The sequence below is a fragment of the Canis lupus genome, chromosome 20 (assembly GCF_003254725.2).
Source record: "Canis lupus dingo isolate Sandy chromosome 20, ASM325472v2, whole genome shotgun sequence".
Lineage (NCBI taxonomy): Eukaryota > Metazoa > Chordata > Mammalia > Carnivora > Canidae > Canis > Canis lupus.
Genome location: NC_064262.1, coordinates 56,795,958 through 56,815,091, shown reverse-complemented (window position 1 = coordinate 56,815,091; position 19,134 = coordinate 56,795,958). Strand labels below are relative to the sequence as shown.

Below are 19,134 nucleotides of genomic sequence, written 5' to 3'. Positions count from 1 at the left end.
GGATGTTCCCTCAGAACATACTAGAATAGAACACGGGGCAGCCTCACGGCCCCGCCCGCGGCCCGGAGTCCAGGCTGGCCCCTGGGGCGAGTGGGACGGTGACGAGAGGAGAGATACAGGACAAGCCCGGAACCGTCCGTGACCTCTGACCCGGAAACCGTTTCCAGTTGTGTCGTGTCCGTCATCGGCAGGACTGACCCCCAGCACGTGCCTGAGGTGGGAGCTCCAGGCTGAGGGTTTCTGGAAACTTGGGGCAGGACGGTGGGGGGTGGGGGGCAAGAGATCAATGCAGAGCAGAGGTCGTGATGTCTATTTATTCCCCACACGTTTTGCTTGTCACCATGGCTAGCACTCAAGTTAGGACACATCTCGCCAGACACGTGACGGACTGCGGGTGGCGGGCAGCGGCCGTCTCCCTACTAGTTACCTACAACACACAGTACTGGATCTACCTCGCAGACGGCCAGGACCACCAGGGGACCTCCCACAAGCCAGCTGCCAACACTGGTGCCAGCAGACCTGCCCTCCCCCCATCCCACGCCAGCAGAGGCCGTGGGGACCTCTGCAGTGGCCTCGTGTCCTGGGCAGGCCGCCCGGTCACGGCTGGCAGGCCTGCCCGCCCTGGAAGCAGCTCTGGTGGCCGCGTGGCAATGTCAGGCCAAGGCGGGTGGCACCAGGAGCCCCTGCCGGTCCCCCCAGCCCCAAACAGGCCAAGAGAGCCTGCCAAGGACCCAGACAGGCCGGCCGGCAGGATCGCCCGTGGGCCGAAGGGGGTGCGCTGGACGCCCAGCTGGGGACGGGCCCCAAGGTCGTGATCCGCCCCTTGGGGTCGGTCGGTCAGGAGTACTGGGATAAGAGGATCAGAGATGAGACGCGTGTCCATCAAAATGCTCGAGTGGAAGAAGTCCCAGTACCTGGTCCCATGCACCCCAGGACGGTCCCGCCCCTGCTCCCAACTGGGGAGCCAGGCCACGGAAATCGTCTCGTAGGAAAATGCCTCTGAAGAGCTCCTCACGCGAAAACCCGCGGTCCGAGGGGCAGGGCGGACCCTGGTGCCCAGACCGCGGCTGGCAGTGAGCTCATCCGAGCAGGGCGCGGCTGGGCAGGCCAAGGTCCACGCAGAAGTGGCTTCTCACCGGGCTGCGGAGACCCTTTGAAGACAGACCGTGGAGCTGCAGAAAGGGGCTCTGGGAGCCACGGGTGTCCCCGACGTGGCTCGACACAAAACTGGCTGCTTCCTGGAGAGTGGCTTGAGGACGACCCCTGCCCCGGAACAGTCTAGAAAATACTTTTGCTGACTGGGTTTTCGGGGGCCAGGAGAGATCAGTGCTGGTCTGCGTTCACAGCTTGCTGGCTCTGTTTCGAGAAGGGTCTGGGGGCCGTGGGAGACTACAAACAGGGAGGAGGGGGCGGAGGGAGCAATAAAAATCCATCCTAACATGCAGGTCCAATTTCTGTTTCTGTTTCTCTCTCAGGCGGTCCAAGGGAAGAAGACGGCAAAATGCGAGACGGCTTCCAGTCGGTGGGAAGGAGCTGGCGGCACTGGGAGGGCTGCAGGGAGAAGACACCGGCGGGTCAGGCAGCGGCCCGGCGTCACTGCGGACACAGAACGTCGCTGCAGGTTGTGGGGCCAAGGATGGGGAAGGTTGGCGAGCACGTAACAAACGCAAAACTGATCTCAATGAGATTTTGTTATTGTTTTTTTTTTAAGAGTACTTTGGAGAAAAAAAAAAAAAAAGGCTGGAAAAAATATGCCCAAATGATTAATGTGTGCTGCTGCAGGCAGAGCTCGAAGGTGTTTTTCCTGCTGCTCCGTGTTTTTGGCTTTTAAAACTTAAACTATTTTTTTTTTTTTAGTTTATTTTTTTAGTAATCTGTACACCCCACACGGAACTTGAACTCATGACTCATGAGATCAGGAGTCACAGCCTCTGCGGACTGAGCCAGGCAGGCGCCCTGCCCTTTAAATTTTTAGTAGAAAATCACAGTCAAAGGAGAAACGGGAGGACAACGATGCCCATGTCTCCTGGGCGGGAAAGCCACTGTGCCAGGAGGCACGTCTCCTGGGACCCCCAGGGGGCCCAAGCCAGCACAGGCACCGGGACACCCGGGACCCCCAGTCTGTTTCCCTGCAATCCTGCAGTAACAGAGGCTTACAGCAAACCCCCAGCCCAGGGGAACCCGGGTGGGCCTGCTGGCCTCCCTCCCAGGGACCCTGCTGGCCATCGCTGTGGCCGTCGGGGGCTTTCTGCACAAACACTGCCTGTTGGCGCTCAGGCCGCGGCCCTGCCGGGAAGCAGTGACATATCAGCCGTCAGCTACGCAAAACCCAGCGCAGTGACGAGCCCACCCACACGCAACCGGGAAGGAACAGGGTGCCACAGAAACAGCCGGGGAGGGCCGTGATGATCCCGGGCGCCCCCCACCACAGAGACCCGCCCGGCCTTGAGGTCGCAGGGCCGTCAAATCGGCGCTCAGGACGCACAGGGCACTCACGAGGGCGGTCATTCCTGCTGGTCGTCGTTGCTGGCACTGGGGGTCCGACTTCGGATCTGACTCCGGAGCTGTTCTATCAACTCTGGGTTCTGCTGCTGCATCTGCTGGGCGAACTGCTGGCCACTGCGGGAGAGGCGTGCCCGGCTCAACCGGAAGGCCCAGGCGCCCTCCTGGCCACTCCCCCGGCACCCGCCCCCCACCGGAGGCCACGGGGTCCAGCGGAGAGCATGGGCACACGGCACCCGCGTTCTCACGGTCCTGGGCAGGCCCTCGCTGCCACCCCCGAGGGCCAGTAAGGGGTCTACTCACGCCTGGATGAGACTGGCCAGGTCGTTCTGTGAGGGGCTGGTGCCGGGAGTCCCCAGGGGGTTGTGGCCGCCCGAAATCATCCCGGACATGCTGCAAGGAGAGCCCGCGATGTGGCGGACAGCCCAGCCCTCCCGTTCCCGCCGTCCCTGCCCTTTCACGGCAGCCCGCCTGGGGCCCAGAGCCACGGCCGCCCGCCCCCGCCCCGACGGTGGCTGCTGTGATGCCACCAGCTCACTCAGAATAGCCTTGGTTTCTGGCCTAAAGACAGAGGTCTTCAGCCAGGGGACACTGGTCACATCTGGGGTGCTGGCCTGCCCCCACAGCGCCCCAGACGCCCCCCCAGAGTGATCTGCCCCAATGTCGGCAGTGAGTGGATGAGAAGCTGTGTTTTAGGACTTGACCGGAGTCGGGCAGGTGTTCACTAAGTTAAACACAATCACCACAACCCAGAGATTCCGCTGCTGGACATGGACCCAGAACCGAGCTCACGATGCTCGGGAGGGACCAGACACAGGACGCCCCACTGTGTGTGAGTCCACGTGTGTGACACATCTAGGACGGGGAGGGGTTTCATGGGGGCCGGGGGCTGAGAGGGGTGATGGCTGATGGGGACAAGGACTCTTTTGGGGTGATGGAATGTTCTGGAATTAGATGGCGGTGATGACTGCACAACACTGTGAATGTACTTAACACCACCGCACTGTAAACCCTGAAATGGTTAAAACGGGCAGGCTTTACGGCAGGTGCGTCTTGTCACGATAAGAAATCTAACCCCAGACCCGAAGGAGCATGGTTGTCACTTACAGCTGCTGAACCTGCGGATTGTTCATTAGGTTTGACGCCTAAAGAAAAGAACACAAATCACACAGGGAAGTGCCCGCACCGTCTCCTGACCACACACGCCCCTCCTGCTCGGCGCCCAGGGCCCTGGGCCTTCCTGACGCCCTTCCTCGACCTCTGATCTGCCACGTTTTACCACTTTATCCTGCTTGGGTCTTTTAAGAGACCCCCGAGCACCTCAGCATCTACTGGCTGCTTAGGCTCTGCCGTGTAGACGTATTCTGATCCGTTTTCCCAGCCACTGAACACATCTGCATGGTGAGCCTCGTTTTGCTCCCTCGGTAAACACCGCTGCGACAGACGCTTGTGCTTGAACGTCACGCACCCCCCCGCCCCATGACGTTTCAGGAAGCGGCCAAGCGGGATGAAGAGGGGCCTGCCTGGCGTGGCTCACGGGGGCCGGCTAACTTTTAGGCACCAGCATCGAGGTTCTCTGCTTGCTGGGCCAGCCTCTGCCCCGCCCGCCCAACTGGCGTCACCACGGACGCACACCTGGGTGCCAACGCAACTACAAACCCCGCTGGTCTGCCAACCCCAGACGCGGGTGAGGTGTGAGCCCTGCCGGACCGCACTGGCCCCTTGCCATGCCCGGCCAGCCATCCTGCCTGCGGACCAAGTGCGGCCTCTACCGACTTAGGAGACAAGACGCTCCCTGCTGCCCTGAGGGTATTTCTGCGGCCAGAAGGCTGGGGATTTCTCTCGTCCTGATGCTTGGAGACCCTGGACCGAGGCCCCGTGAGCCAGCAGTGTGGCCTGCGGTGAGCAAGACCCCCATCAACGGCCATGGGTGTGCAGCGACCAGCCCGAGGCTCACAGCTGGGCGCCCCGCACAGAACAAGTGCTTCTGGCCTTAAGTCTCTGGCGTCAGAAGGTGGTGGCGTCCACCCGAACCCTGGGAAGCAGGTGGGGTGTGCTGCCGTCAGGGTCTCCACAGCATGAGGAGGAGACCGAGCTGGAGAGACGGATGCGGTTTCCCGGGTTATTGGGTGGGGAGAGGCAGGATCCAGCTGTCCTTCGTGCTCAGTGCTGCCCCCGGGGCATGGCAGTGTCTGGGGACCTAGGTGGTGGTCACACGGGGGGAGCTCCTGGCGTCGAGAGGGTGGGGTTGGGGATGCTGCTCAGCCCCTCAGATGCCCCGGTCACAACCCTAAGGAACGGCCGGGCCCAGTGTCCAACCCCGCCCAGGCCGGCAGCCCCGGCCCTCACAGGCAGACACAGCCCCGGGTGGTGGGCCCAGAGCCCGCGGGAGATGGGAGCGCAGGTTACCATGCTCATGAAGCTGGGGTTGTTGAGCAGGCCGGCGATGTCAAAGCTGCCGACGCCTCCCGTCTGTGGGGATGAGAAGAGCCCTGGTGAGTGGCCACAGGACCATGACACTGGGCCCCAGAAGATCCCACAGGGGGCCGGCTGGAGTCCCAAGACGCATACGGCCCAGACGCCCTCCCAACTGAGCGGCCAGGCCTTGCGGCTAGTGTTTGCCAAAGGCCCAGGCCACCCCGTTGATCCCTTAGGAGAAGTATTTTGTAACGCTCTGATGCCTTGGGCCCCTGGAGGGCCTCAGGGGTGACCAACGCCGGACACCACCAGTCCACCTTTAGCACACAGGCCAGTGAGTCCACAGCCCACACACCCAGCCTTCCTCCATCAGCATCTCATGCTCACAGCCGCCACCCTCTGCCCTGACCGCCCAGAGCCAGGTACTCGACAGCCAGTCGGACCCCGTGCCCCAGACTCTGCAGAGACTGCTCGCCTGGCCTGTCCTAACCCCACATCCCCGGCCTCACCCGCCCCTCCCCACAGACACCACAACAAAGGCGCCGGCCCACGCTCCCCTGCTCCCTCCCGGGCCGCTCACGGGACTCGGCGTCTCTCTCAGCTTCAGCTCGGCTATCTTGAGGTTTGACTTGTAAGTCTCGTTCTCAGGATCCAGCTCCAAGGCCTTCTTGTAGTATGCCACGGCCTCGGTGTGCTTGTTCAAACTGGAGAGAGCAAGGCTGGGGGGAGACACCAGGACATGGGAGAGGGCCCGGGGGCTGCCCACCCGCCACGCCCCAACTGCTCCAGCGCCACCGGGCCTAGCGTCTGCCAGGGACGGCACGCCAGGGTGGCGGGGGCTGAGAGGATGGGCTGGAAGGCCCAGAGGAAGGGCTCAGAGGCAGAGGGCAGGGGGTCAGACACGCTGGCCCTGTTCTCGGCACAGAGCTCCTAAGACGCAAAACTTCCTAAGTCACAGAGGTCTCCTGTGGTTTCTAAATTTTTTTTTTTTTAAATTTAATACCTCTAGTTTATTTTTTTTTTATTTATTTATGATAGTCACACACAGAGAGAGAGAGAGAGGCAGAGACATAGGCAGAGGGAGAAGCAGGCTCCATGCACCGGGAGCCTGACGTGGGATTCGATCCCGGGTCTCCAGGATCGCGCCCTGGGCCAAAGGCAGGTGCCAAACCGCTGCGCCACCCAGGGATCCCTCCTGTGGTTTCTATAATGAGCCCCTTTGATTACACCCGAGTTCCTGTCCGTGAGGTGACTCAGGATGGGGCTGGTGGCCAGGAAGACCAAGGCTGGGATTTGAGTGGGGACCTGGCAACCCCAAACCTCTGGGAGGGGAGAAGGCTGGAGAGCGGGCTGTAAGACTCCTGAACGATGACATGTGGACGTCCCCTTTGGTGACAGCATCACACCCCACTCTAGGGAGACAGGGATCTGCGCCGAGGACCTTCCTGGACCCTGCCCTGAGGCCGTGAGCTGCTCCAGCACATCACGGAAGCACAAGACACAGGGAAGTGGGAACCCTGATTCAGAGCAGTTGGGGGGCGCGGGGGAGGCCCAGCTTTATGACTGGCATCCGCGTGGGGCCAAGTCCTGACCGTCCATCTAGACGGAAGGGAACTGCTGGAGGTCAGCTGGTGACGGAGCTGGGCGTGTGGAAAGCAGCCCAAATAGGAAAGGGGCATGGGCTGTCTGCAGGGGAGGGGGGACCAGGAAGGCAGGGACCGTGTGGCCCCTCGCGACACTCACCCCATCCTGCCGTAGGCTTTGCTGTAGGACGGGTCTATGCAGATGGCTCGCTCGCAGTCCTGAACGGCACCCGTGTAGTTCCCGAGCTTGCTGTAGGCCGCAGCTCTGGGGACACAAAGCAGGGTGGGCAAAGCTGCGGCCCTCACTCGCTGCCATGGAGGAGCCTCAGTCTCCCCATCTGGCAGGTGGGCGGCGGGACACTGGGCTGCCCAGGGCTTCTGTCCGCCAAGTACCCGTGGTGGGAGCTGGGATAGCCTCCTGGGGAGATGGAGGCAGCTCGTCCTGATGACGCTGCAGAGCACCCAGGTGTGACGAGACCAGTCTGAACCCAAGTCAACGGGCTCGGCACCCAGGGTCTCCCCACCGTTGGGAGCCGGTGCTTGCTTTACGTTAGGGAACATCTATTACTTTTTTTTTTTAAGATTTGAGAGACAAAGAGAAGGAGCAGGGGGAGGGGAGGGAGAGGAAGCAGCAGACTCCCTGCTAAGCCAGGAGCCCAACGTTGGACTTGATCCCAGGGCCCTGGGATCACGCCCTGAGCCAAAGGCAGACACCACACTGCCTGAGCGGCCCAGGCACCCCCAGGGAACACCTGCCATCAGACAGGGACTCGGATTCACAGGGAGACCCGTCCCAGCACTCAGCTTACCACGCCAGATGGTTTCTCTTTCAGTTTTTAACATCCCACTTTACGTTTCCCCCAGAAAGGCAGCAGGGCTGAGCAGTACTCAGCGCTGGGCGCTGTGCGAGTGGAGGGTGGACGGCGTTCTCTGTGCTACGCGTGCAACTTTTCTGTCAGTGTGTTTGTGTTTCGCCCCAGAGTCAGAGGAAAGAAACTAAGACAAGAGCAGCTCTGCGCACCCGACCTGGGCTATCCAACGCCGGGGCCCTGGCTTGTGCCCTGGAGGGCGACCCTTGTCCCACCTCCCTCTCAGGCCCTGTCGTCAGCTCGGCGGTCCGTACTGGGAGGCTCTGGGAGGCTGAGGCAACTTTCCCTTAAAGCACCAGCCACACGGGGCTCCCCATGGCCAGCAGTAATGCCACCGTGAGCGCAGGCGCGATATGGTCACCCGTGGTTTGGCTTGCGTCCTCACCCAACACCTGTGCAGAATGGTGTCCCTAACTTTGATTTTAATGCCACGATCAGCTCCTGTTGACGCCTTGCTGGCCACAGGCTGCTGGCTGCTTATCTGGGCGCTGGATGAATGATTACAGTGTCAACACCTCCCCGAGCGCGCCCAGCCGCTACCTGTTACAGAAGTAGACGGCGTTGGCCGGGTTCAGCTCGATGGCTTTCCCATAGAAGTGCACGGCAGCTTCAAAGTTTTCTACCTTCATCTGCTCGTTTCCTAAAGGGAAAGAAAAAACAACGTATGCCCAGCTGTTCACGTCACATCCCAGGGGCCGAGACGTCCAGCCCAGCTCTCCCGGGCTTCTCCCTGAAGGTGCAAGACGTTGGGGAGGAGGGTCCGGGGGGCCAGGATGCAACACTCAGGGGTGCTGGGGTGTGGAGGAGGATCTGGGTTCTGGCCTGAGCCGGCACTGGGTGATGACCGTCACTGCTTTGGTCGTGACATTTGGAAACATAAGTCTCTTTGCTCCTTCTTTCACAAGAAACCAAGTTTCACGAAATGTAATCTGAATGTAAAACTCACGTTTTCAAAGTGAATGACTCAGCGGCTTTTAGAAATTCACAAGTGTCCAACGCCACAACCTAATTCCAGAACATTCCATTCCCCCCGCAAAAAAGTCCCTCCCCATGAGCAGTCACTCCTCACCCTCCCCTGGCCCCTGAGCCCCCTCCCCTGTGCGTGGGCGAGCCCGTCCTGGCTGTGTCACACACATGGACTCACACCCTGTGGGGCCTCCTGTATCTGGTTCCCTCCCTGAGCGTCGTGGGCTCAGGGTCCGTCCCTGGGGTGGTACATGTGGGCTAAGGGACATTCCAGAACATGGATACATCACGTTTTGTTCACCCTTTACCAGTTTATGGACATTTGGGCCGTTCTACCTTTTGGGTGCTGTGGACACACGCCTGCACTTGTCCTGGGTGTGGGAGGGGACTGGCTGGGCCACGTGCCCGCCGTGTGGCCACCGGGGAGCTGCGGGGAATGCCTTCCCTGGCGGCTGCCCCGCATACATCCCCGCGGGCCGAGCGCGGGGCTTATCCTCCCACATGCTGGCGCTGCGTGCTTAGGGGCCCGGCTCCCCTCCCACAGCTGCACCCCAGGGCCCCCCCGGCCCTGCCGCCCCGCAGGCCAGGTGGGTCAGGTGCCTGGTGGGGATGCAGTCTCAGCTCACCTTCGGTTTTGAGGCGCTCTGCCTCGGCTGAGTCCTCCTCTGAAGGCGGGGTCCGCTCGGGGCTCCTCAGGTCCTGCGGCACCTCCTGTCCCAAGGCAGACAAGTCGTTTGCAGGCAGAGGGCAACCCTACCGTCTCCTCCTCCAAAAAGCCCACACCCGCGGCCTCCCTCCTGCTCAGGGGCCACCCGAGGGCAGCTAGGCACTGTGGAGAGCACCTCAGGCCGGGGCCGGGCCCCCACTTCCCTGGTCCACAGCCGGGAAGCAGCCTGGGGGAGAACTCAGGTCTTGCATGGGTGCTTGGGGGCCCTGGCGACTCCTGCTGTTACGCCTATCCTGTGAAGCCCAGAAACTCACCTTGCCTGCAGCAGCTGCTTCAAATATTTCCGGCAGAGTCTGAGGGAGGGCGAGGTCATGGTCTTCCACTGTCACCCCAAAAGCAGTCTCCAGGCACTGGATTGCAACTGTGAGGTGGACAGAAGCATGTTCTTCTGAATGCAGCCCAGACTCTGGGGCTCTGGGGAGTCCCCTCTCTGTGAGACCCAGGTCAAAGGCCTGGCACATGGCAGGTGCCGAACCGCCAACTCCCACTGTGTCACTGTAGGCCGAGCCAGGTGGACGCCAAGGGGCTGGTGGCGGGGTCCGGGCAGAGGCCACTCAAGTGCCGGTCCAGCCTGGGATCCTGTCCCCCAGCCCTGTGCGGCTCCCAGGCGCTGTGGCCATTCCACCCTTTCTTTAAAATGAGCCTTTCTTCTCTGATCAGTGTGACTACGGTGGAGAATGTTCTGGAACCACACCTTGATGAAATATGGGGAGCTCACCAGAACTCCTGCAGGAAGCTGGGCCTGAGGTGACGGGGCTGGCTGTGTGGCGGGAAGCAGGGAGGACAGCGGGCCCACACGTACCTTCCAAGCTCTCCTGGGCGTCGGACGAGAGCCCCCCGTGCCGGAGCTGGTCGTGCAGGAACCGGATGATGGCGTAGGCCAGACGCTTCTTGTTATCCATCTTCAAACAGGAAGAGACAATGCCCTGGGGTTTTCAAGATCTGTGGAGCCAAGCCAGGGCCGTGAGGAGCACAGACCGAGGGCACGGGTGGCACCTGCTGCTCCAGGCTCCCCGGACCTCCGGGTGCTGGCTCACCAGGCCTGCACGAGCCCCAGGCCCAAGGAAGCCACTTTAAGTGCCCTGGGCAGGTCTTTTCTAAAGATTTTATTTATTTGACAGAGAAAGAGCATAAACACACGAGGGCACAAGAGCACAAGCAGGGGGCTGCAGCCGACGTCCCCCCCGCCCCGACTCTGGGGTCATGACCCAGGTGACCCGAGCCAAAGGCAGACACTTCACATCCTGAGCCCCCAGACGCCTCGCCTGGCCAGCTCTATCTGAAGAGTAAGTGAGGGGTAAACAGCTGGGAGGGGAGGGGCCCAGAGTAGCCCGAAAGGTGCAGGGGCACGGAGCCCCTTCCAGGCCGCCTGAAGGCCAGCTCTTGGTCCCTCTCCAAGTGCTGGACTCCCAGGCCGGGAGTGACCCTGCCTCAGGGACTCTGGGCCATGTCTGGGGACATCCGTGGTCACCACGATGGGGGTGCTCCTGGCATTGGGCCACGAGGACCTGGGATGTTGCTCAGCCCCCGGCTCCCAGGACGCCCACATAATGGAAAACTATCAGTTCCAGTGTCAGCCATGCCCAGGGGAGAGCCCTGGTCTGGAACATTCTGGGCAAGAGGGTTCTGCTACCTAAGGGTCTATGATGGGTCAGGCACGTCACGCAACACTGTGTCATCCTCTCCACACCACGACCTCCCTGGTCGCTCCCACCGACAAAAGCAACAGGTTGGGGACCGTGGCCTGTGAGGAGCGGCCGGCCCAAGGAACCCACAGCAGTCAGCACCTCGGTCTCCCCAAAACGCCTGCAGGGGGGTGAGCAGCCCGTGCCCCCACAGAAAACAAGGAGCGGGGCTCCTGCTGGCACTCTTGTTAGCTTGTTACCAGCCACGATGGTTCAACAAAGCCGGGGAGAGCCCGTCATGTGGCCCCAGGCTCCCCACGCAGGCCAGCGCCACACCGAGACGGTGCCTCCACTGGGCGCGTCTGCTCGGTCTCTGCTTCGTGGGAATCTGTGTCCCTTGACAGCTGCTTCTTCAAGTGGAGGAACCAGACACAGGAGGCCCCACGGGGTGTGAGCCCACGTGTGTGACACGTCCAGGACAGGGAGGGGGCTCGTGGGGGCCAGGGGGGATGGGGGTGAAGGCTATGGAGACAGTTTCTTTTTGGGGTGATGGAATGTTCTGGACTCAGAGAAGCGTAAATATACCAAAAACCACCATACTTTAAGGTAAACGATTTATACCTCAATTATAAAGGAAAAACTTAAAAAAAAAAAAACAAACCCATGTTCCGTAAGCAGGAGGAGGAATTAAAGCTCCTTGAAGATGGTAATGAGCTCCCCATTTCTGGACACATGCGTCTTTGGCCAGAAAGCCGCCTACAGCTGGAAGGTCTGTGATTAGGTGGAGCCGGAGCCTAGATGACAATAGGCGGTCCCAGACCAGAGGTCCCTGGGGGCTACCGGGGGGCCCACAGAGATCAACCATCACAACCCACTCATTTTGGGGGAAGCACAGCACCAAAAGTGAGTCCTGCTCCCCAGCTGAGGGGGTACAAGAGCACACCAGTCGGCCTGCTGACCGCCAAACCCAAGGAGACCAGACACGCACTGAAACGTCAAGCTGTTTTCATTTTAGATGTTTGTTTTGGCAGCGACATCATCTCCAAGAGCTGAAAAGTAGACACAACTCAGTGTCTGTCAACACACGCATGGGTTAGCACAGGGCAGCCCGTCCACACCCGGGACACAACCCAGCCCCAGGAAGGAAGGGACCCCGAGGACACCGTGCTCAGGGAGGGGACCCAGACCCAGAAGGACACCTCCTGCAGGACCCTACTCCCAGGAGGTCCCCAGAGGAGGCCCGTCCACAGAGAGGAGGTGGTGGGAGCCAGGGGTGGGGCAGGGGTCAGTGCTTCCTGGGGACAGGGTCTCCGTGTAGGGAGATGGAAGGTTCTGGAGACGGTGGTGGGGGTGGTGCACAGCGGGGTTGAGTGTGCTCCGTGCCCTGAGCTGTGCGCTTAGAGGTGGTTAAGATGGTACATTACATTACGTGTATTTTATTACAATTAGAAAGTTATTTCTTTTTCCCAGAGCCCAAGTGCTTCCTGTCAGATGTACAATCCCGGGACCCTGTATGTTGTGCTCTAAGTCAGGCCTTGAGGGTCACGTCTGGGCAGCTGCCTGCGGAGACTGAATCTCGATTTTTTAAAAAATATTTTACTTATTTATTCATGAGATACGCAAAGGGAGAGAAGCAGAGACACAGGCAGAGGGAGAAACAGGCCCCCCGCAGGAGCCCTATGCGGGACTTGATCCCCGACTCCCGGATCACGCCCTGAGCCAAAGGTAGACGCTCAACCGCTGAGCCACCCAGGGCACCCCCTGAATCTCACATTCTTAAGTCACGTTAAGTGCTCACACGATACCCCCGATCTCGGCCCCCACAAACCCACGCGTTCACCACCTAGCCCTCACGTCCGCCAACTCCCCAGCCCGAAAGCACCGCGGTACAAACCAGACGGAGGTGTTCAGGGTCTTGGCGGGGGTCACAGGGCCCGACAGGTGGCACAGCCGGAGCCCCGCCTGTGTGCTCCGGGCCTTCCCCTCCCGTGGGTCCCCCACGCTGGGCCATGCGCACACGTACGGGTGCGTGGGACGAGGGGAGCTACTGCAGGGCCTGGTGGTGAGGGGCGCTCGCAGAAGAGCGGACCGAGAAAGGAGTCTCGTCTTTGGCAGAAGTTTCCTGCCCTCCTGGTCCGGGTGGTGAAGGTGGTGAAGGTGGGAGCAGGGGAGCGTGACGGAGACTGCTGAGGCAAGGGTTTAAAAAACTAGAAGACCAAGGCACACTCCTTTCTGCCCTCCCACGCCCCCAGCCCTTGGAGCCTCAAGGCCTCTGCACCGAGGGTCCCCCGCCCCGCGGGATCGAAGCACTCTGGCCTGATCACTCCCTCACTGCCCGCTTCCTGAGCTTCCTGAGCTTCCCCCGCACTGCCTGCCACCCTGGCGGCTCCTCTCAACTGCCGCCCGGCCCCTCCCTGTGACTCACAGCCAAGGAGTCAGAGCCCCCCAGGGCCTGCCCGGGGCGGGCACAAGGATGACAGGCTGGAGGACGAGGGCCTGGAGAGACTCTCAGGTCCAGCCATTTCTGCCTGAGGCCTGTTCCACGCCCCTTCCCCCAGGCCTGAGCTCTCCGTCCCTTCTAAGAGTCCCAGCCAATACTCTCACTTTCCTCTTCTCTAAAACGGGGTAACAGGGGTGTCCTTACCAGCTGTTACAAGGATTCATGACCTACTTTAGATTTTTCTCTGCCTTGGCTCCATCGCCATCAGGGCCTGGATCATTCCTTGCTCTGTGTGTGTGAGGGGCGGGGGTGGAGCTGTCCTGTGCAGTGCAGAGTGCTAACAGCAACCCTGGTCTTTGTCCAGTGTGCCCTGAGGCAGGGAGCAGAATGTCCCCCAGGTGGGACCACCTCAGTCAGGGGGTTCCCGACCCCCAGGGAGACTGCTCTCTGTGACCATCTGACCCCTGAGGTCCCGGGATGCCGCACACACTTAACTATACACTCCGAGTGGGGGCGACTCACAGATGCTGCAGTCGCCTGGTTTGTATCCTCTGACCCCTGGGGGTTTAAACTCTGGTGTCCAGCATGAGCAGGGGTCAGACTCAATGTTTTTCCAAATAATCAACGTAGGCTGTGTCCCCCTGCGCCCTTCTGACATTAGGGGCAGGTCACTCTCTGTGGTGGGTCAGTAGCACCCCTGGCCACACCCTTTCCAAGCCAGAAGGGTCCCCCCACCAGGGGTAACAACCACAGGTGTCCCCAGACATGGCCAAACCACCCAGCTAAAAGTCACTGAAACTCTAGGTGGAAAAGTAAAGGTTCTAAATCAGTACAAGTCAAATTTTTCTGACCAAAGAACTTTCTGAAAACCTTGTTTGCACAACATTTGGGGTTTCAGCCCTGCAGCAGAGGGAGCCTGGCTCCACTGCCGAGGACTGCTAACCCAAGGCACAAGAGGGACCCAGCACAGCATTTGACACAGGTGGTCCATAAAAACTGTGGCTTCTTTGCAAGACAGTTTGCGAATCTCACTTTCACGCCCGGCTTCCGAGATGAACCACCTCTGCTCTCCACAAAGTTGGGCCCAACAAAATACGAGGACGGCAGTTTTCCTTGACTCCTACCAGGCACCCGGACCTTTCGGAACAATCACAACTTGTAGGGCTTTGGCTGCTGGACAAAATTCTCAGAGAAGGCCTACTCTCTGAACAGTGAGTGCTTTATGAGCTCTCAGAAAGCACCACGGAGGTGCCGGCCGCACAGGGTGCCCGGCGAGCCTGGTGAGGGTGGCGTGGGGGTCCTGGGGCCAGCTCCTCCGGTGGTCTTCACAATCCCTCCCAGTGCTCAGTCCATCTTTTCATTTCATCATTAGAAAAAATAAAAAGAAGAAGAAAAACATCAGCCTCTACTCCTTTTCTTTCCTTGCCCAGAGCTGGTCAAAGGGAAAAAAATGGCATGCCCCACATAAAAATGAGTGACCCTTCACGGCCCCCCTCGGAAGGCGGAGCTCCACCGCTGAGGGCTGCCGCCTGCATCCTGAACCCAGAGCCCTGCTCACAAACAGCGGTGGGCAAAGCCAACGCTCTCTTCTCTCTCACCCTAGCACACCGCTGGTGTCTGAGCAAGGACGGTCCCAAGGCTTGAGCCCACAATCCTCACCAAAGCCTGTTTACTTCTAAAATGCCACCAAAATGCTCTGCATGCTCAAAAACCATCAAAAGCTCCCCCCCCAAAAATAAAAAAACTCCCCAAAGCCTCACGAGTGTGCATGTGATGCCCTCCACTAGACCCTCCGCAGCTCCACACACACAACTGCTCACCTTTCCTCCAACCCATCTGGAAACTCTCAGTTCCCTCCAACACCCAGCTGCAAAGTTACATCAGACAGAGCTAGACGCCCTCGTTTTCTGGCAAAGTCCAAGTACCAGTCTTATCACCGGCCCACAAGGCTTTAAAACTCTGTCATCCGTCCCCTGCCCTCCCCCAGACTGTGAGCCACTGGACAGATATTTTCCCTTTGAACCCCAGCACTCAGCAGTGTCTGATCCACGTGGTCTTAGGGGATCATCAGATCCCCATCAAACTCACAGCTACCTGACCAAGTTCTCTGGGAAGAGCTGAAGAGACAACAAACCTCGGGTCTTGCCTACCTACCAACAATCCCTTTATTCTTTCATTTCCTACATGGGCCAGCGTGGGGTCTTGGCAGAAAAAACGTAGGATCAGAGTAAGACAGCAGCTCTCTATCTGGGGCGGAGCCGAGCCCCATTTAGAGTTGCTCACCCTTCCTGAAAAGACTGAATTTTAAACCTCAGGTGAAACCCTTGGGCATGCCGAGCACTCTCCAGGCCGAGCGCAGTCCAGTCCGCGCCACGGCTTGTGGAGGGGGTCAGCGATCATTTCTGAAAAGGGCCAGAGAAAGCTTCCCGGGCCACAGAGCTTCCGTGGCAACCACTCGACTTTGTTCTCATGCAAAAGCAGTCACCGGTTTTGTGATAAGAATATTTCCACAGGGACGCCCCGGTGGCTCAGCAGTTGAGCAGTTGAGCGTCTGCCTTCAGCCCAGGGCGTGATCCAGGGAGGGGGGGATCCCGGGATCCAGTCCCACGTTGGGCTCCCCGCAGGGAGCCTGCTTCTCCCTCTCTCTGTGTCTCTCATGAATAAATAACTAAAAATCTTAAAGAAAAAAAAAGAAGAAGATTTCTACAACACATTTACAAAACCAGGCGCAGCTGGATTTGCCATCCCCCCCCCCCCCCACCCAGTCGCCTGAGTCCCTGGGTGGTTCACTCACTGCCTGTGGAACAGAAGGAAAAGCTGAGGCTCAGAAAGATGGGGGAGCTAGCAGAGGTCACCCAGCTTAGAAGATGCACACCAGGAATTCTGAACCCAGCAGCCGGAGCTCCAGCCTCTAAACTCTAAGGTGCCCTTTCCTCTCTCCACGAAACCTGCACGAGCAGGTTTTAGGTTTTGGGTGGGTTCGTAGCCCACCCCCGTGTGCACAGCTCAGGCAGGTGCAGAAGCGCCCTGAACTTCCACAGCGTGGACAGATCTCGGTGGGGACGTCCCAGACACCGCCCTGTGTCCCCCCAGGGCGACAAAACCGCTGGTCTGGGGAGAGGAAAAGGAGACAGACTACTCAGGGATAGAAAACCCGAGGAAAACAGGAACACCCCAACACGTTCTTAGATGCACCTACTTAAAAACACAGACTCCCGGCAAGTAGGGGAGCCGAGCAACGTCCTGCTTCCTTAACCTCACGGGGAGCCCGGGGAGCCCGTCCTTCCACGCAGCGCGCTGCTCGGGAGCCGGTCCTCAGCCCCGGATCCTTCCCGCCCTCGCGGCGCCGACACAAGGCTCCGGGTGGGGAAGACCTAACAGCCGCCGACCCCGCGGAAGCGCTCGCCTTGCGGGGGGGGGGGGGGGCTGCGGCTTTCACCCCCCCCCCGGACCCCGCACTCCCATCAGGCAGGGGCCGTGACGACGCCCGTTTCACAGCGGGAGAAACTGAGGCTCCGGGAAGCCCAGCGGCTGGCCAAGGGGGAGAGCGGGCGCTGGGGCAGGACCCCGATCTGCGCCCCGACTACGGGGTCCCCGATTCCAAAGGACCGTGTTTCCGGGCGGCAGGAGACACCCCACTGCAGGCGGGGCACCTTCACCTCCCGCTGGCCACTCACCGGCCTGCGACCCAGCATCTCCCCGGCCTGGGGTCCCGGGGGAGGTTGATCGGGGCCTGTCCGACGCCACCCTGCCTCAGTTTCCCCTCCGCGCCGCCCACTCACGGCGGCCAGCGGATCGCGCGGACTCCAGACCCGGACCAACCTCTCCTTACGGGCCCTGGAGCCCGGGGAGCTCCCAGTCGCGGACCCCAACCCCAAGCCCGCCCGGCTCAGCGCTGGGGGTGGGGGGGACCCCCAGCCCCCGCCCCCACTCACCTCTCAGGCGGCCGAACGCCGACCCTCCGACGGCTGCGCCTGCGCACCGCGGCGCTGCCCGGCCCCGCCCCCCACCGCGGCGCCTGCGCAGAAGGAGCAGGCTCCCGTTGGCTTTTATTCTGCGCAGGCGCGTGCTCGAGCGAGGCGGGCGTGGGGAGAAGTGACGTCATTTGGAGGCGGGGGCGAGCCGGTCGTTAGGGCAACTGACCTCTGCGACCGAATGGAGGCCGGAAATCAGGACTGATTTCACCGCTCGAGCGGGAATGGAGCGGTGCATGGTGGGACGGTGGCGGACTCCGGCGCTTTTGGCAGCATGGGTCACGTGGTACGCAGCGGGCCACGTGGTGTTGCTGTGTTTCGGTATCTGGCGGCGGAGCCGGACAGGCGCGCGGTGGACCGGCGCGACTGTTACCTGGGTGCTTTACACGTGGGAGCCCGCCCGTCCGCAAATCCAGTCATTCAGCCCATAAGAGTAAAGGGGGGCAGACATATTTGTGTATAGCAGGTGCCTATCATTTTAATATTTTACTTAAATTCAACTTGCCAGCACATAGCATAACACCCATTGCTCATCCCATCAAGTGCCCTCCTTAATGCCCGTCCCTGAGTTGCCAACAACTATTTATTGCAAACCAACTGTAAAAACCAGGAAAGGGCTCCCGTTACCTTGTACTGAGGTTGACGAACTAGCGAACTAGGACACTTTTCACTGGATGGCAAGTGCTTTAAATGAAGAAGAAAGGGCTGCCGTGATTAGGATTGGGGAGGCAAGTGGGCAGGGATGGTTAGGGAAGATCGACCTTGTAGATACGGGTTTGGGGAAAGAGAGAAAAAAAAAAAAAAAACCTCCAAGAACGGAAAACAGCGAAAATGAAGATTAAGTAGGATAAAGCTGGGTGTGCTTAATAGAAGGTAAGTAATGAGTAAGTTCCTAGCATGACTCACAACCGATCACCGTTAGTGTGAAAGTTGCAAGAAGTGTTCTCCTGGAAGCCTGGGTGGCTCCTTTGGTGAAGCATCTGCCTTTGGCTCAGGTCATGGGTCCTGGGATCCAGTCTCATATCGGGCTCCCTGCTCACGGTGGAGTCTGCGTCTCCCTCTCTTGCCTTTCTCCTCCTGCTCATGCTCTCTTCCCCTTTCCCCCAAATAAATTAATAAAATCTTTTTTTAAAAGTGTCCTAATTCACTTGTATCCGATTTAAAATGCATGCATGGTTAAAGCCTGGGGATTTTAAAAATTTCCTTTGCAGAAATAAGGGGAGGGGTTCTTTGGCAATTTAGTCCTAGTAGATTTTCCTTCCGGGACGCCTTAGTTGAAGATTTTGTGGGGGTTTTGTGTGTGTGTGTGTGTGTGTGTGTGTGTGGTTTGTTTTAACGAGCTACAGTAGTTATAGGTTAAAACACTGTCCTGGGGGCAGCCCGGGTGGCACAGCGGTTTAGCAACGCCTTCAGCCCAGGATGTGATCCTGGAGACCTGGGATCAAGTCCGGTGTCAGGCTCCCTGCATGGTGCCTGCTTCTCCCTCTGGGTCTGTACGCCCCCCACCCCCCGTGTTTCTCATGAATAAATAAAATCTTAAAAAAATAAAATAAAACACTGTCCTGTTCCAAAACACCTGTTGTTTGAAGCCCTAGATTCGTTTACTGAAGCTTTCTCGATTTAAAAAAAAAACTGCGTTTAATTTAATTGGGTTAATTGGGTTAATTTACCGGGTTCTGCTGATGTATGTGTCGAGACTCCACTCCTTAGATGCTAGGAGGGGCAGGATGCTGGTTGGGATGATGTACAAAACGCGCCTTGGATCTGTATGATAAGCGGTCACTAGCTCAGGTGCGGGAGGAAAACCTGCAAAACTCGCCAGGTACACAGTTAATTAGGTAGAAAAGGAGGCAGGCACAAATTAGTTGGGGAGCTCGGGCAGAGAAGCGCCGGAGGAAAGAACCCGAGGCTCCGGGGCGCCAGCTGTGTGTGGTTTCCACGGAAACGTCCCGGGGGGGCGGGGCTCCTCCGCGAAGGTCCCGCCCTCTCTCCGCGAGAGCCAATCACGGGCAGGGAGGGTTCCGGCGCGT

General features: G+C 59.5%; 1 protein-coding gene across 7 annotated transcripts; it reads right to left on the bottom strand.

Annotated features, from left to right (window-relative positions):
- Positions 1-300: 300 nt before the first annotated feature.
- On the bottom strand, positions 301-19,024 carry SGTA (small glutamine rich tetratricopeptide repeat co-chaperone alpha). 7 transcript variants are annotated; one of them, XM_025456849.3, is made up of 12 exons: positions 18,775-19,024; positions 9,868-10,007; positions 9,320-9,426; positions 8,965-9,049; positions 7,913-8,012; positions 6,664-6,768; positions 5,501-5,639; positions 4,912-4,974; positions 3,610-3,647; positions 2,806-2,895; positions 2,486-2,619; positions 301-1,551 (listed from the first exon to the last, which is right to left on the bottom strand). In XM_025456849.3, exons 2-11 carry the CDS (start codon positions 9,965-9,967, stop codon positions 2,505-2,507), a joined length of 942 nt encoding a protein of 313 aa, XP_025312634.1. In that variant the 5' UTR covers positions 9,968-10,007; positions 18,775-19,024; the 3' UTR covers positions 301-1,551; positions 2,486-2,504. The 7 variants fall into 7 exon arrangements, with proteins under 7 accessions (XP_025312634.1, XP_025312633.1, XP_048953482.1 ...); XM_025456848.3 differs by lacking the exon at positions 18,775-19,024 and adding an exon at positions 17,066-17,214; XM_049097525.1 differs by lacking the exon at positions 18,775-19,024 and adding an exon at positions 17,066-17,214 and having other exon boundaries at positions 301-1,596; positions 2,497-2,619.
- Positions 19,025-19,134: the final 110 nt, after the last annotated feature.